Below are 15,389 nucleotides of genomic sequence, written 5' to 3'. Positions count from 1 at the left end.
CAAAATAAAAAGTAAAATTCAGGTCCAAAGAAATTTCATTTGTGAAGCAGTGCGTTTGAACCGTGCGACGACGGACGACTAAAGTCCTCTACGTCTCCGTTGTAGTACGCAGCAGCCATGGCTCGGCGGACCTCGCTCCTTCTCATCTACTTCCTGCTGCTGAACCTCTGCGGCGCGTTTGCTTCACTTTCCGACGATCACCGCCGTCCGATGATCCTCCCTCTCCATCTCTCGTCTCCCAAATCCAATTGGCTCCACCGGCGACCCTTCGACGGCCGGCGACTCCAGAGATCGGTGCCCAACGCCCACATGAGGCTCTATGACGACCTCCTTGCCAACGGGTTTGACTTTCCTCCCAAATTTCCCTAGTTTTGTAGCTTTTGATATTTCGAATTATATGCTGATCGGAATGTTCGGGAACTTGGAATTGGAAACAGGTACTACACGACGCGGCTGTGGATTGGGACGCCGCCGCAGCAATTCGCGCTGATTGTGGATACGGGAAGTACGGTGACTTATGTGCCTTGCTTTGACTGTGCGCAGTGTGGTTATCATCAGGTTCGGCTTCATTTCCGTGCTTAAGTTAATTGTAGTTATTAGTTACTGTGCAATTAGGTTTTACCTGTTTAACATACAGTTACTTATTTATTTTTATACTTTCCCATTTCTCTAGTTTTGGATACCTTCCTAATCATGTTAAATTGTTAATTGCATCGAAGAAATGCTTGAATCGCATCTAGGATCGACTTGAATTGATGAGCGGAAAAAGCTCGACAATTGTTGTCTAGTGTTCTTTATTGAAATTCTATATAAAGTTTAGCATGGAGTAGGATTCTCTCCTCGCATAAATTCCCTTCTCCTTCCCTCCCCTCCTATTTGAACAGTCACGTTTAAGCCACATCAACATCTTGTGATGACTTTTTAATAGAGAAAGACAAAAATGAAAGTGAAAGGGGACGGGAGGGAAGGGAAGGGAAGGGAAGGGGAGGGGATTAGGAGGGGAGAGAATCCTACTCTGTTTAGCATGCTTCTTAAAAATAATAAGGCAGGGACTAAAACAATGTGCATCACATTTCACTAGGTTAGTTGTTGTTTAGTAATGTTTTAGTTTCTATTCCATTTGCTAAAAACAATGAAATAACGGAGAACTGTTTTTGGTTTTCCATGAAATAAAAATCCAACTTTACCAAATGGGTTCTTAGTTATTCTTTGTTTGGAGCCAAACAATTCCTGTTTTCCTAATTCTTTTCAGTCATTCTGTATAAATTATTTGAATTAACTCATATGTATCGAAGCTAAATTGGGTTTTGTTTTGCAGGACCCCAGGTTCCAGCCCGATTTATCTAGTACATATCAACCTGTGAAGTGTAATATCAATTGTAACTGTGACAATAAAGAAGCTCAATGCACTTATGAACGGCGGTATGCTGAGATGAGCTCTAGTAGTGGGGTACTTGGTGAGGACGTCATTTCTTTTGGTAACGAGAGTGTTCTTGTGCCCCAGCGTGCTGTTTTTGGTTGTGAAAATATTGAAACTGGTGATCTTTACCGTCAACGTGCTGATGGCATTATCGGTTTGGGTCGTGGTCGACTCAGTGTGATGGATCAACTTGTTGACAAGGGTGTTATTAGTGACTCATTCTCATTATGCTACGGAGGGATGGGTGTAGGAGGGGGTGCCATGGTTCTTGGCGGGATGAAATCTCCCCCTGATATGGTATTTGCCCATTCAGATCGCTTTCGCAGGTACAGACTTTTATAATACCAATAATTTCAAACCTATTTTCATGAAGAATGTATTTTGTGCATCTCACACATATACTTTAGTTCTGGGATTGAAACAGTCCATATTACAACATTGACCTGAAGGAAATACATGTGGCCGGCCAACCTTTGAAGTTAAATCCCAAGATCTTTGATGGCAAGCATGGAACTGTATTGGATAGTGGAACTACTTATGCGTACCTTCCAAAGGATGCTTTTCATGCGTTTAAGGATGCTGTAAGTTTTCATCTTTTGACTTTCCTACTCTGTTTTAATACCTCTAAAATCTAGCTGATCCTGATACTTATAAGAAAAGGTCAAGAGTTTTTTTTTCTTTTCATGTGTTTAGGGATGCTGTAAGTCTTCATATTTTGAGTTTCCTACTCTGTTTTAATACTTCTAGAATCTAGCTGATCCTGATACCTATAAGAAAAGGTCAAGGGGTTTATTTTTTCCTTTTCTTTTTTTTTTTTTTTTTTGAATAGAAAGGTAAATGGAAAAGGTGCTTTATTGTTTACTTAAGAGAAAAACAATTGAACTATTTACCTGAGGAAATTATTTAAGGGAAGTATTTCCGTTTGCAGTCCATCCCTCTCTGAACCATCAAGTAATGGTAAATTTTTTTTGGTTGGGAAATGTGCAGATTAAGAGGCAAATTGAGTCCCTCAAACAAATCCATGGTCCTGACCCAAATTATCAAGATATTTGTTTTTCAGGAGCTGGAAGGTAATTCTTGTAGAAAACTTGCATTGCGTGATGTTTGCATGCATGTCTTGATTCACTAATTGACTTAATTCTTTATCTGAAAGTTTAACATGGAATTGTGCTTTAGGGATGTCACCCAACTATCAAAAGTTTTTCCACAGGTTGATATGGTATTCGGCAATGGGCAGAAGTTATCACTGTCTCCAGAGAATTACCTGTTCCCGGTAACTTGATTATTTACTGTTCTTGAGGTTATCTTTAAATCATTAATGTGGCAAATATGATTCAAAATTGTTCTGAGGCTATTAGGCTTTCATAATTCGAAGCTCTTATCTATAATCTATGCTTTTGTTAAGAGAACTCTCTTTGTCATTCATCACATAGGAAAAATCAAATATTCTATTATTTAAGTAATTCCTATACTGGGTTCACAAGTTAAGAATAGTGTAATAATTTTGTATAGCCTCATTTCTACGTTGCATTCTCTCCGCTATAAACCTGGTTGTGTTGCACTAACATTGTGTATATGATTCTTATTGCTCATATCTCACTTTACACACATTTTGATGCATTGTTTCTCTCTGTTTTGCTTGTTCCTCAGCATACAAAGGTTGGTGGTGCTTATTGCCTGGGGGTTTTTGAAAATGGTGATGATACTACCCTTTTAGGAGGTTAGTGGTTGCAAAATCACTCTATATCGGATGGTTTTGTATTGTTTTGCAAATCCTTTTGTACAACCACATATTGCGTACACATTGGAAATAACATATGCCCTCCCCTTTTATGTCCCAAACAGGTCCCAGCATTTGCACAACTGCAAGTGGGGATAGCTTACTATAAGTTTGTTGAATTGTACAGGAATCATTACACGTAATACCCTTGTGACTTATGACCGGAAAAACGATAAGATTGGCTTTTGGAAAACTAATTGTTCTGAACTATGGAAGAGATTGAATTATAATAATGCCCCACCTCCAGCACCTTTAGCTTCTGATGGCCGGAATATGAGTGTAGAAATTTCTCCTAACATTGCCCCAGGTGGATTGCCTGAAACATTTCTTCCAGGTAGAGTTAGTTTTTCAGTCAAATGTTCTAATGACCTTTATGATGCTCTCAAATTCAAGAATGTCATTATCGAACCATATTGGACTTTGATTCAGAATACATTAACAGTGTATCTGAGGTTGTTAGTGCTGGATGTAAAATTTCTTACTCTGACATTTCAATGTTAGGTTGACTCATTTCCAATCCAATTTGTCAATTTTTTTTCGTTTATAGTTTCTCTTGTAATGCATTTGAAACTTGCTTTTCCAATGCAAGTTTTCCTATTGTTTTGGTTGACATCTCAAATGTTTGATAACAGGTGAACTTCAAATAGGGCTAATAAGTTTTGATATGATGCTGAGCATCAATAACACTATGAAACCCAACTTCACAGAACTGGCAGATTCTATTGCTCGTGAGCTGGAAGTAGATATTTCCCAGGTATAGTTTTGCGAAGTTTAGCTATTTTATCTTGGACTTGAGAGCGTAGTTTTTTGTTTTGTTTTTATTGGGTCTTGCATGATTGACATGGGTTGGGTCTGGGCCACCCTAACCATGTAGCATCATCCTTTACCAATGCTCAAGTATGATTCAAGAATTTAACATCTACCTGTGAATAATCAAAGATGAAATTACTCCACCCTCCCCCAAGGTGTCATAAAATTTTAAATAAAAGGTCTTTCATAATTCTGTGGATTTCTTCATTCTTTGAGTTTCATCTTTGTCATGTTGTCAATTAAAATACTTGATCTCGGACTCATTGTTCTTGGTAACATGCTCTAACCCAACCGATTGCAACCCTTTGGTGATCTTTATTGTGTGGCAGTATACCTTATTATTACTGTCTGCTGATATATCTTAATATTACTTTGCTTGTATATCTTCAGTTACTTTACTAAACACAGCACTAACTCTTCTCAGGTTCGCTTAATGAACTACACCAATATGGGAAATGGTTTCGTTGTTAGATGGACAATCTTCCCTGCTGAACCTGCAACTTGCTTTTCTGCTGCGAAAGCAATGGTAATAGGTCTTCTGTTGCTTGGGTTGCTGGATAACATGTACTTGCAACTGGCGCTTTTTCCATTTGCTGACTAGAGTGTTGACTCAATCCTTACTCAAAATTGCAGGGCATAATTGTGCGCTTAAAGGAACATCATATGCAGCTTCCTCAGAAATTTGGAAGTTATCAGTTGGTCAAAGTGAAAGCTGAGCCTGGGAAGAAGCGGTATGCTACTTCACCCTTTCTCCATCCTTTTCTTTTCTCGCTCTCTAAAATTGCTTCTCATGTGTTGCATTCTTTTCACTGGAATGAAGTATATGGTTTTGGAAATTTGATTTTGTTGATTTCATCATTCAAGTATTCATAATGGTAACCTCATGGATGTTGTCTTTGCTGCTTGATTTTCTGTTTCCTTTCATGTTTCTTTAACCAGATTAGCTTTCGAATTTTGCTACAAAGTTATACTCGAATGATTTTTTCGTTATTAAAATTGGACTGTGTTGGAGAATTGTAGGTCGTGGTGGGAGCAACACTCTTTGGCGGTGGTAGTTGGAGCTATAGTTACCTCAGCTGTTGGATTATTAGCATTAGGGACATGGCTGGTTAGGAAATACAAATTGCAAGACATCGTTTCGTATGAGCCAGTTGGTGCCAGTTCCATTGTTCCTGAGCAAGAGCTTCAACCGCTTAGATAGTAACTTTCGTGCCAGTGTAGTTAGAACGTTCCGACTCACCGTGGAGATTCCGATTATGGACAGCTCCGAAAGCAATACATACACACCGACATCGGGGCATTGGAGCCGAACATTCGGAGGAGATGAAATCTGCAATCCCTCTGTGCAATATAATTTCGGTATAGGAAAATGGAAAGACAAATAGGTGATAGAAAACTTCAATTAATATTTCATTTTACTCCTGCTGTCTTTTTAACTTTTATGTACATATAAAAATACTCTTCAAAGTTTCAGCTAATTTGTCTATGACTTGTCCTTTCACCTTTCGCCTTTCGCCTTTCGCCTTTCCGTTCGGCGGTAAATCGGATTTACCTGCTCACTCTTTTTGTCTGTTGATTCTGATTTAATTTTTTTAATCTGAATTTAGAAAATAAGTAAAGATGCGCAGAGGGAGGAAAGGTATTAGAAAATTACGTGCTTGTTTGGATGTGCTTTTAAAATGATTGAAAGAGTTTTTGATAAAAATGTTTTTGAAACCAATCCTTAGTAAAAATACAAGTAAATTCTGAAGAAAAAAAACACTTAAAAAGTGTTTTCTGGAAGAAGCACATAACTGGTGCTTCTTGCAGAAAGCACTTTTGGTGTTTTTGGAACCAAAAAATATTTTCTTTAAAAGCGTTTTCAATCATTTTAAAAGCGCATCTAAACAAATCTTACTTTATCGAAAATACGTAGAACAAATGAGAGTTAAAGGCTGTAGTGTATTAAAATTTATACGCACTTTTGTAGAATTTTTAAAGTGATAAGACATTCTCGAATTTGGTAGACTTTTACAGGCTACCTTAAACTTTGTAAAATTTTATTGACTTTAGTTAATATACTTTTGTAGAAAAGAAATGAGTTAAATGATAGACTTTTATCGAATTTTGGAGAGTTCAATGCTAGAATATTATAAAAAATATGTACTGTCATGAATTTTTTAATAACCATTTATTAATAAGTATTATTATTTTTTTTAGTTTTCATTATTGAGATGGTGGTAGTAAAGTTGGTGCTTTTTGTGGCAGCAATAATAGGAGTGCTGATTGTGGTGGCGGAGTGATGTTCGTGTGGTGGATGAGTAGGGATGGGGCAGTGGTGATGGTGGTGGTAAAGGTGGCAATCTTGGTGATTATGGTGTAGGTGGTGGTCACATGTTGATGATTCTCATGCCAATGATGGCATGGTAGTGGCGGTGGGGATTAGGATATGGTCATGGTAAGATGGTGGTGAAGACGTGGTGATGGGTGTTGATAATTATAGTCATTGTTTTATGTTGGGTGGATGAGTATATTATCAGAAAATGGAGGAAAATGAAATCCATTAAATCTTAGGGGTAGAGTTAGAATTTGCTATCACAAAAACTTACCATAAAACTAGTCAAAATTCATGACTTTTGATAATCATTTAAAATAATTTAAATTTTGAATACACATGGATTTTTATTGACACACAAAAACACAAGATTTTCATAGACTTTTTAGAAATCACAAAAGTCTTTATTCAATATAAATTTTTTTACTCTTTAACAATATATATCGAATGGATTTGAGAGTTTAGCAAAGTTTATCAAACTCCATATACAATACACCTTTTAAGTATGGAGGAAAGATGGTGGATGAGATGTGGAAAACTTGTACGTACATAAAATGACAAATAAAAATTTGTCACCAGTTTCAAGTTTCTATTTCATTCATTCTCCTTCATTTCTCCATCTTTCCTTTCACCAATCTTCTTTATCCGTTATTTTCCTCCATTTATTCTCTTTTTGGTTGTACAAAAAATAAAAACGAAATGGTTACAAGTCATATGCCATAAACGATATGTGCCTAGGCCTGGCAAACAGATCGTGTCTGTCGTGTTCGTGTCGTTTTCGTGTAACACCTGTTATCTTAACGGGTCGTGTCGTGTCACACCCGTTATCTTAGCGGGTCCTTAACAGGTCGTGTCACTTTACCCAACGGGTAAAGTGACCCGACCCGTTATGACCCGTTAAGAAAAAAATATATTTTTTTACAATTTGCACATACCACACATTGCGACATAAATATTACTTGAAAATATTAAAACATTTCTCATTCAAGTACTATATCTACACTCGAAAATGAAAGCCTAATAAAAAAAATAATACATACACTACTAATCTATTACAAATATTAAATGTATATAATTATTAATATTATAGTTGATTCATACTTTTATTAAGTATATAAATTCCACTAGTGTAAATATTTTAAATTGAAGATCAAAATCATTCTTTGTATTCATATAGGGTCAAGGAGTGTAGCTGTTAAAATTCATCAAAATCAGAGTTAAAATAACCGTTAAATCTTGATTTTTTGTTTATAACCGTCGAAAAGCTTTGTCCCGTTACTTGATCTCTGAATGTTTTTTTTTTGTGATTTTTTGCTGATGTGATCTCCAAGCATATACAAACAATTTTGACGGTTTGGATCGTTGAAATTAGTTTTGGAGAATTCGTAAAACGATAGATTGACTAACACTTAGAGTTTATTTATACTTTCATTAAGTATAACATAAGATTTTGTGGTATCCACTTGTGTAAATATTTTAAATTGAAGATCGAATTCGTTCATTGTATTCATATAGGGTCAAGGAGTGTAGTTATAAAAAATCATCAAAATCGGAGTTAAAATAACCGTTAAATCGTGATTTTTCGTTTATAACCGTTGAAAAGCTTTGTCCCGTTACTTGATCTCTGAATGTTTTTTTTTTGTGATTTTTTGCTGATGTGATCTCCAAGCATATACAAACAATTTTGACGGTTTGGATCGTTGAAATTAGTTTTGGAGAATTCGTAAAACGATAGATTGACTAACACTTAGAGTTTATTTATACTTTCATTAAGTATAACATAAGATTTTGTGGTATCCACTTGTGTAAATATTTTAAATTGAAGATCGAATTCATTCATTGTATTCATATAGGGTCAAGGAGTGTAGTTATAAAAAATCATCAAAATCGGAGTTAAAATAACCGTTAAATCGTGATTTTTCGTTTAACCGTTGAAAAGCTTTGTCCCGTTACTTGATCTTTGAATGTTTTTTTTTTTGTGATTTTTTGCTGATGTGATCTCCAAGCATATACAAACAATTTTAACGGTTTGGATCGTTGAAATTAGTTTTGAAGAATTCGTAAAACGATAGATTGACTAACACTTAGAGTTTATTTATACTTTTATTAAGTATAACATAAGATTTTGTGGTATCCACTTGTGTAAATATTTTAAATTGAAGATCGAATTCATTCATTGTATTCATATAGGGTCAAGGAGTGTAGTTATAAAAAATCATCAAAATCGGAGTTAAAATAACCGTTAAATCGTGATTTTTCGTTTATAACCGTTGAAAAGCTTTGTCCCGTTACTTGATCTCTGAATGTTTTTTTTTTTTTGTGATTTTTTGCTGATGTGATCTCCAAGCATATACAAACAATTTTGACGGTTTGGATCGTTGAAATTAGTTTTGGAGAATTCGTAAAACAATAGATTGACTAACACTTAGAGTTTATTTATACTTTCATTAAGTATAACAAAAGATTTTGTGGTATCCACTTGTGTAAATATTTTAAATTGAAGATCGAATTCATTCATTGTATTCATATAGGGTCAAGGAGTGTAGTTATAAAAAATCATCAAAATCAGAGTTAAAATAACCGTTAAATCATGATTTTTCGTTTATAACCGTTAAAAAGCTTTGTCCCGTTACTTGATCTCTGAATGTTTATTTTTTATGATTTTTTGTTGATGTGATCTCAAAGCATATACAAACAAGTTTGACGGTTGGGATCGTTGAAATTAGTTTTGGAGAATTCGTATGCCATCAATCAAGTTCCGTGTGTGTGTGTGTATATATTAAGTAGATTTAAATCTATTTATTTTGTACGTATAAATTATAATTGACTGGTACACGGAATAGTACATACATCACGTGTCACGTGTGTCATTATAAAAATAGTGAGATATGTCATGACAGTCATGTGTGTGATAAAAAGTTAATAACTTGAAAAAAAAAAAAAAATTTCTCACCACTTCTATTAATTTTCATTTTTCCCTCTTTTTTTTGTTTCCTTTTCAACTTTTTCTTATCATTTTCACTTTTCCCTCCAACATCTTTCCCTAATTCCCTCACTTTTTTGTTTTATTTTCAACTTTTCTTAACATTTTCATTTTCCCTCCATTTTTTTTTTCAAAAAGGGCGGCAAGTTGGCAAATGCATGATCATGATTCATGCATATTAAATTATTAATTAATATGCATTATAGTTTTTATAAAATTTAATATATATATATATAATTAGTATAGATAGACTTAATATTTTGGGGGTATAATTATTATAGTATATATAATAATTATAATTATTATAAATTTTATAGTTAATTTAATATATATATATATATTTATTATAATTTTTAGGGGTATAAAATTGTAAAATTAATGTATATAATTATTACAGTATTTTTTTAGGGTTATAAAATTATAAAAATAATATTCTGCTTATCGTGTATCGTGTATCGTGTTTACCCACGTGTATACCCGACCCAACCCGTTATCTTAACAGGTGCTTATCGGGTTACCCGATAAGACCCGATTCGTTATCGTGTCGACCCAAACACCTGTTAATTTCGTGTCGTGTCGTGTCGGGTTATCGGATCGTGTCAGAAATTGCCAGGCCTATATGTGCCTAAGTGATCTGTAAGTTGAAGGCTGTTCACAGTGGGGCATCTATATATGCTAGCTGCAAAGCAACAACTGGAACCTAATGAGTAAACTGCATATCATTTCCGCATTCCTCGTTTTCGGATAATAGTATGTGGAAACTGCTACTTCTGATAAAAAATTAGGTTCGGCACTGGTTCACTTGGTTATAAAGGAGACGGGAATATCTTCAATGCTGTGCAACATTAATTGATACAGAAAATATATTATTGAGATTGAAAATAGAAGATCTTAACAGTTGCGAAAATCAAATCTGACGGTTAAAATATCCGTAACACTGAATGATATGCAACACTGAAGTTACACCTACTGTAAATTACGAGTATTTATCAATAATAGCCAAAATTTAACACCTAATTTCATAAATGTCATTTTTTATAAAATATTTCAAATATAGCAGATAAACCACTTTAAAAGACCCAAATACCTTCAAAATTAAAACCAAATAAACATAAGAAGCAAAACCCTATTAGAAGTTCAATCGTTCCAAAGAAATCCAAAACTAAAATTGAATTTCCAACATGATCAGAATAACAGACTTGTATAATGAAAAGTGTGATCGATTCATGACATCCATTCGCTTTGGGTATAAGAATTGGGACGAGTTGAGATCAACAATTTAGAACTTACAAAAAGGTGTTGTAGATTAATTAGATTGGTGGGGAAGAGAAGAAAGAATAAAGTTGGAATGATCCACTTGTGAATTAGATTGGAATTTGATTCCAATGAGTTGGAAGCCTCAACCAGTATCATGTCTGCTAAATTGATTGAACAAAACATAATCGTTTAAGACGATCTTGTATCAATAGTAACGATTGAGTTTTAGACATGAGTGGCAAAATTTCAAGTCCGTACTCCATTAGTTGATTATTGAACAACACTACCCGCACTTGCTTTACAACGTTTATCAACTACCCTTGTGGCCTCACACTTTGAACGAAGATGTAAAAGAGATCTATTCAAGGGTTTTGGCTTTTTTGTGTAATTAGGTTTTGGATTTTTAGGGCATTTAGGTCTATTCACAAGGGTTTTCTGCTACATTTGAAAGTTTTTATAAAAAATGATATTTATGAAATTAAGTGTTAAATTTTGGCTATTAATAATAAAAACTCGTAAATTACTAAGAATATTTCATTGAATGTGTGAGACACTTGAGAACTTTAAATCAAGTAGTGTAACTAGTTGGATGGTCCGACCATTCAAGCCATGACACCATGTTACTTGGTGAGATCAGAAATTGTTTTGAGGAGAACAAGTCAGTAACAAGCTGGATCTTGCAAATATATGTGACGTGTCAGAGTATCAATCGGACTGTTAACTGGGTCTCATAAGAGTTGGGATGGGGACCTCATGCATGACAAACACGGTGAAAATGGCCTCTGAAGAGATGAGGCGCACAATATATGCATGTGAAATTGTTACGCCTTTGCCCTGCATATCTGTCAACCTCTCCCACGAAATCTTTTCTTTTAAATGTTTCGCCGGTCATTGTTTGTGTTCGTCCAATTCAATAATGTAATATCATATGTAAATTCTTCTACACATTGTATTATAGAGTCGAAACACCTTGTAGTAGTAAACTCATTCATATAAGTTGTTCTCCATTTATGGCTTTACATATATATATATATGTGTGTGTGTGCGTTATGATTCTCATCAATTTTATACACGAGTTCACCGTTACGTATAAAAAGCCATATTACTAGAAAGTGAAACTCGAATACGGGGCTTGAATGCATGAGTGAATGACCTTAACCGACTTAATCTTAGAAATTATAGTAAGGAACGTTATTAGTGCTTGTTTACAATGACAAAGTTGTTTCACTCTTGCTAATTTATTACTTAAAATATCATTATTTTTGGAAAAGAATGAAATACACCTTAACATTGGTACCAACCTCCACTTTATTCACTTGCATAACATGAAATAACTAACTCTTTACAAGTGCATAAATATACTATTAATAATAATAACAATAATTTGCTTTAACATCAACTCGAATTTGGCATTGACTTAGACTAATAATATAAAAATTACACAATAATATCAACTTTCGTTTATATTTTTGTAGGGTACGTCCAAGGCACAAATCCGTACCAACACCATCACAAAGGCAAATGAATCGATTAAGGGCACTTGTCCTCGCCCTTGGAGTTTTTGAGGTCCCTGTAGCAAGGGCACTCGTCCTTGTTCCCATAAGTCCCCGATGGAACGCACTGACATTTCTCACAACAGATTCCACAGAACCTCAAGCACCTGTTCTTAAATCCAGCTTTTGAACATCTCACCCCACACTTGGAGTCACAAAAAGCTGCAAAATTCATAACAAAATTCATACAAATAGGTTCATTAGTTAATTAGAACATCATATATACAAATTGGCATAATTTTTTTCGATAAAGCTATATCATAAACTACTCTAATCGACAAAAAGATACCCGAATTAGACAATAAGAAAGCGAATGCACTATCCGACTAATTAATTGACCGAATTCACATTTGTCGTATATTTTTAGTTTTAGAAACAAATTAAGAGAAAAAAGAAAAATGTAAGAACAATATTACGAACTCAAGAGAAACATGGTTAATTAATTACATAAAAGGAATCATTAGTTGAAAAAAAAGTATGATCGTACTAGAACCAGCAATTGATGCCTCGAAGAAAGAGGAGGTGAGGACAAGGCAAACAAGCATGAAGGTTGCAAAGACGAGCTTCATTGTTGCCAAGAAGAAGATGAGAGGTTGAAGATGGAAATATTCGTATTCTAGTGAGCAAAGGAAACGTTTTTTTTGTGAGTGTGTGGTGCTTTAGATGTGAGAAATGAGGGGTATTTATAATACGATGAGTTGGTACGTAGGTGAAATAAAATAAAGGAGATTATTGCTTCAACGTAAAAATAAAATAAAGGGTGGTGCAGCTGGTGGTGCAACTGGCAGAGATACTCACAAAGCTAAGGTGGGATATAGCTCAGGAAGGTTTTTTTGAAACTCATGTTTTAATGGTTTATGTTAATGCATGTAGCCAACCCACCTAATTTCAGTATATGTTATCATTTAATGTATATTTAGCACATGATAAGTAATAAATAATACTTTTTATGTCAAAAATAATAAATGAGTTCTCTCTCCCTTCCTTTTTCTTTTATTGTATTTGTTCAAGAAAATGCATTTTACCCTATGCAATTTAGCTTTGTACTTCTTACTCAAGAAACGAAAAATAAAATTTTCTTTGGATTCACCATAAAATCCTACCTTCGCAATTTCCTTACTTTCTGTTGAGATTTTTGAATGAATGTCACGTTTGGTACGTTCTTAATCTCTTTGTTTACTTATTCTAGACTTAATTAGTAGGCTAATTATTTATTTGGTCCTTGAATTTGTTGATTAGGGTTATGATTTTGAGAATAGTTTATATTCCATTGTTATTTTGATGTGGTAGAGACTAACACACAAATTAAACCCTGTATATTATGCAATAATAGTACGAGTAAGTAGGGATCGTTCTATTTCGGGGATTAGAATGGATGCTAATCAACACAAATTAAACTTATAAAACTAAAAATTAAGTTAAATTAACAACAAAACAATGACTGGGGAATTTGGATGAATTTAATTAAAACAAAAATAAATGACAGTAAGTAAATTAAGTTGTGAATGAAATATGGATGAAAGGATAACTAAAGGATTCTTCTCCACTCATGAATCATATACATACAAATCGATTTTCAATTATTCTTTCTATAAACCATGAAAGACAATACCCCAAATTAACTGTAAACAACACTAATTAACTCATAGATTTTCCTAAGTTCATTGAATTGGACTCAGTGATGTGACCAAATTATTATTCTCAAGTTCCCTAACTATGACAAGCATGATAGAGATACATTTGAAAGATCATTAAATTCTGTGAAAATCATAAGCATAGCCAAAACATTCATAACTATGAAAGCATGACACTCCTGCCAAATATTTACTTAACTTAATTATAACTAATGACGTTTACTACTTGCAAATAATAAGTTCATAACGATTAGATGAAATTCTCTTATATTCTAGCATCAAATCCCTGCAAACTAAGTATGCACCCTTAATAAACATAAAAGAATAAATTTTCTATAAAACAGATAAGTAAATCACATTCATGTTTTCAGAAACAATAGCTAGAAGTAATTAATAAATCACATTCATGTTTTAAGAAACAATAGCTAGAAGTAATTAATTTATATAAAACATAAGATCATGGCTTCAAATTCACCTCTAGGTAAAAAGAAACTTAGTTACACATGTTCATCATAACTGAAAAGAAATCTAAAATAAACATTGAAACTTAAAATAAAGATGGAAAAAACTCTGAAAATTCCAGCAACTTCTATAGATGAATGGTAAGCGCAGCACACTTCTTATATAAGGCACGATTGAATCCAAAAAGGAAAGGGATTATGCATTTTGAATTATTTTAGGACTCTAAGAAACAGGTGGAGAGTGTTGAAATGTGATTAGGATTCTTCCTTGAATTATTTTAGGACTCTAAGAAATAGGTGGAGAGTGTTGAAATATGATTAGAATTCTTTATTGCAGTTGGAGATAGGATAAGATATGATAAAATAGAATAAGATAATATTTCTCTCAAACTAGGATTCCTCTTTCTTGTGTAATTTCTTGCCTTCCAAGCCTCAACTTTAATTTCTCCAGATTTTAGCACATGTTTAACACATTTTAAACACCAAAAACGTCCAGCGTATATGCTATCCACGCACGCTATCAAATCCAAGTTCAGAACTGCTCCAAATTGCTCCATTTGACTATTTATTGTTATCTTTACCAACTGGACCTACAATAAAACAAAAATAACCTAAATTACTATAATAATGGAAATAAACTAAGTAAATGCAAATAAATAAGATAACAAAATCGCATAAATATACTCTTATCATGTTTCATTTTGATTATTATATACTTTTATGTAGGCAAAAAAAAATTAAACATATGATTTTATGGTACTAATTTTAGCTAGCACACCTAAGTTTAAAATCCTAGCTCCGCCCTTGGTGCTATTCACACACCCATTTTTACATCTCACACACCCCTATCAATTTCTAACCATCAGATTGAATGAATTGTAGAATATCAATGAACAAAAATTGACAAGAATGTGTGGAAGTTAAAAAAGGGTGTGTGACTACCCTAAAATAAATAGGAGATTGATTTCAGATAATGAATCTATTGAGCATCCTCATCAAATATGATATAGCATAATTTTATTTGATGAATGATGTGGCCAATTCAATATAGATGTTAAATCTTCTTCCTAAGTAATGTTAGGTATACTAAATTTGTACACTAAATTTGCAAACTACATGATGTCGCCAATAAAAAATAAGCATATTAATCAACACTTAAGTAATAATTCAATAATCA

General features: G+C 33.7%; 2 protein-coding genes across 2 annotated transcripts; one reads left to right on the top strand and one right to left on the bottom strand.

The window, feature by feature from the left end:
• The first annotated feature begins 28 nt into the window (after positions 1 to 28).
• LOC137717584 (aspartic proteinase 36-like) lies at positions 29 to 5,496 on the top strand. The gene is made up of 12 exons (XM_068456996.1): positions 29 to 341; positions 438 to 558; positions 1,319 to 1,746; positions 1,845 to 2,001; positions 2,408 to 2,490; positions 2,597 to 2,693; positions 3,071 to 3,140; positions 3,328 to 3,534; positions 3,833 to 3,954; positions 4,435 to 4,536; positions 4,644 to 4,741; positions 5,031 to 5,496. The coding sequence occupies exons 1-12, from the start codon at positions 118 to 120 to the stop codon at positions 5,209 to 5,211; spliced, it is 1,890 nt and encodes a 629-aa protein (XP_068313097.1). The 5' UTR covers positions 29 to 117; the 3' UTR covers positions 5,212 to 5,496.
• A 6,444-nt stretch (positions 5,497 to 11,940) lies between these two features.
• On the bottom strand, positions 11,941 to 12,755 carry LOC137716737 (peamaclein-like). The gene is made up of 2 exons (XM_068456116.1): positions 12,605 to 12,755; positions 11,941 to 12,279 (listed from the first exon to the last, which is right to left on the bottom strand). Exons 1-2 carry the CDS (start codon positions 12,684 to 12,686, stop codon positions 12,095 to 12,097), a joined length of 267 nt encoding a protein of 88 aa, XP_068312217.1. The 5' UTR covers positions 12,687 to 12,755; the 3' UTR covers positions 11,941 to 12,094.
• Between the last annotated feature and the right edge of the window lie 2,634 nt (positions 12,756 to 15,389).

The sequence above is a fragment of the Pyrus communis genome, chromosome 15 (genome assembly GCF_963583255.1).
Source record: "Pyrus communis chromosome 15, drPyrComm1.1, whole genome shotgun sequence".
NCBI lineage: Eukaryota > Viridiplantae > Streptophyta > Magnoliopsida > Rosales > Rosaceae > Pyrus > Pyrus communis.
The sequence above is the reverse complement of the archived record's forward strand: the minus strand, read 5'-3'. Positions and strand labels throughout refer to the sequence as shown.

Bases quoted from the DNA above. Each gene is read 5' to 3' on its own strand.
- LOC137717584 (XM_068456996.1), top strand. From the start codon at position 118: ATGGCTCGGCGGACCTCGCTCCTTCTCATCTACTTCCTGCTGCTGAAC. The intron at 342-437 runs GTTTGACTTTCC...AATTGGAAACAG, and splicing joins GACGACCTCCTTGCCAACGG to GTACTACACGACGCGGCTGT. The intron at 4,537-4,643 runs GTAATAGGTCTT...TCAAAATTGCAG, and splicing joins TTTCTGCTGCGAAAGCAATG to GGCATAATTGTGCGCTTAAA.
- LOC137716737 (XM_068456116.1), bottom strand. From the start codon at position 12,686: ATGAAGCTCGTCTTTGCAACCTTCATGCTTGTTTGCCTTGTCCTCACC. The intron at 12,280-12,604 runs GTACGATCATAC...TGAATTTTGCAG, and splicing joins GGCATCAATTGCTGGTTCTA to CTTTTTGTGACTCCAAGTGT.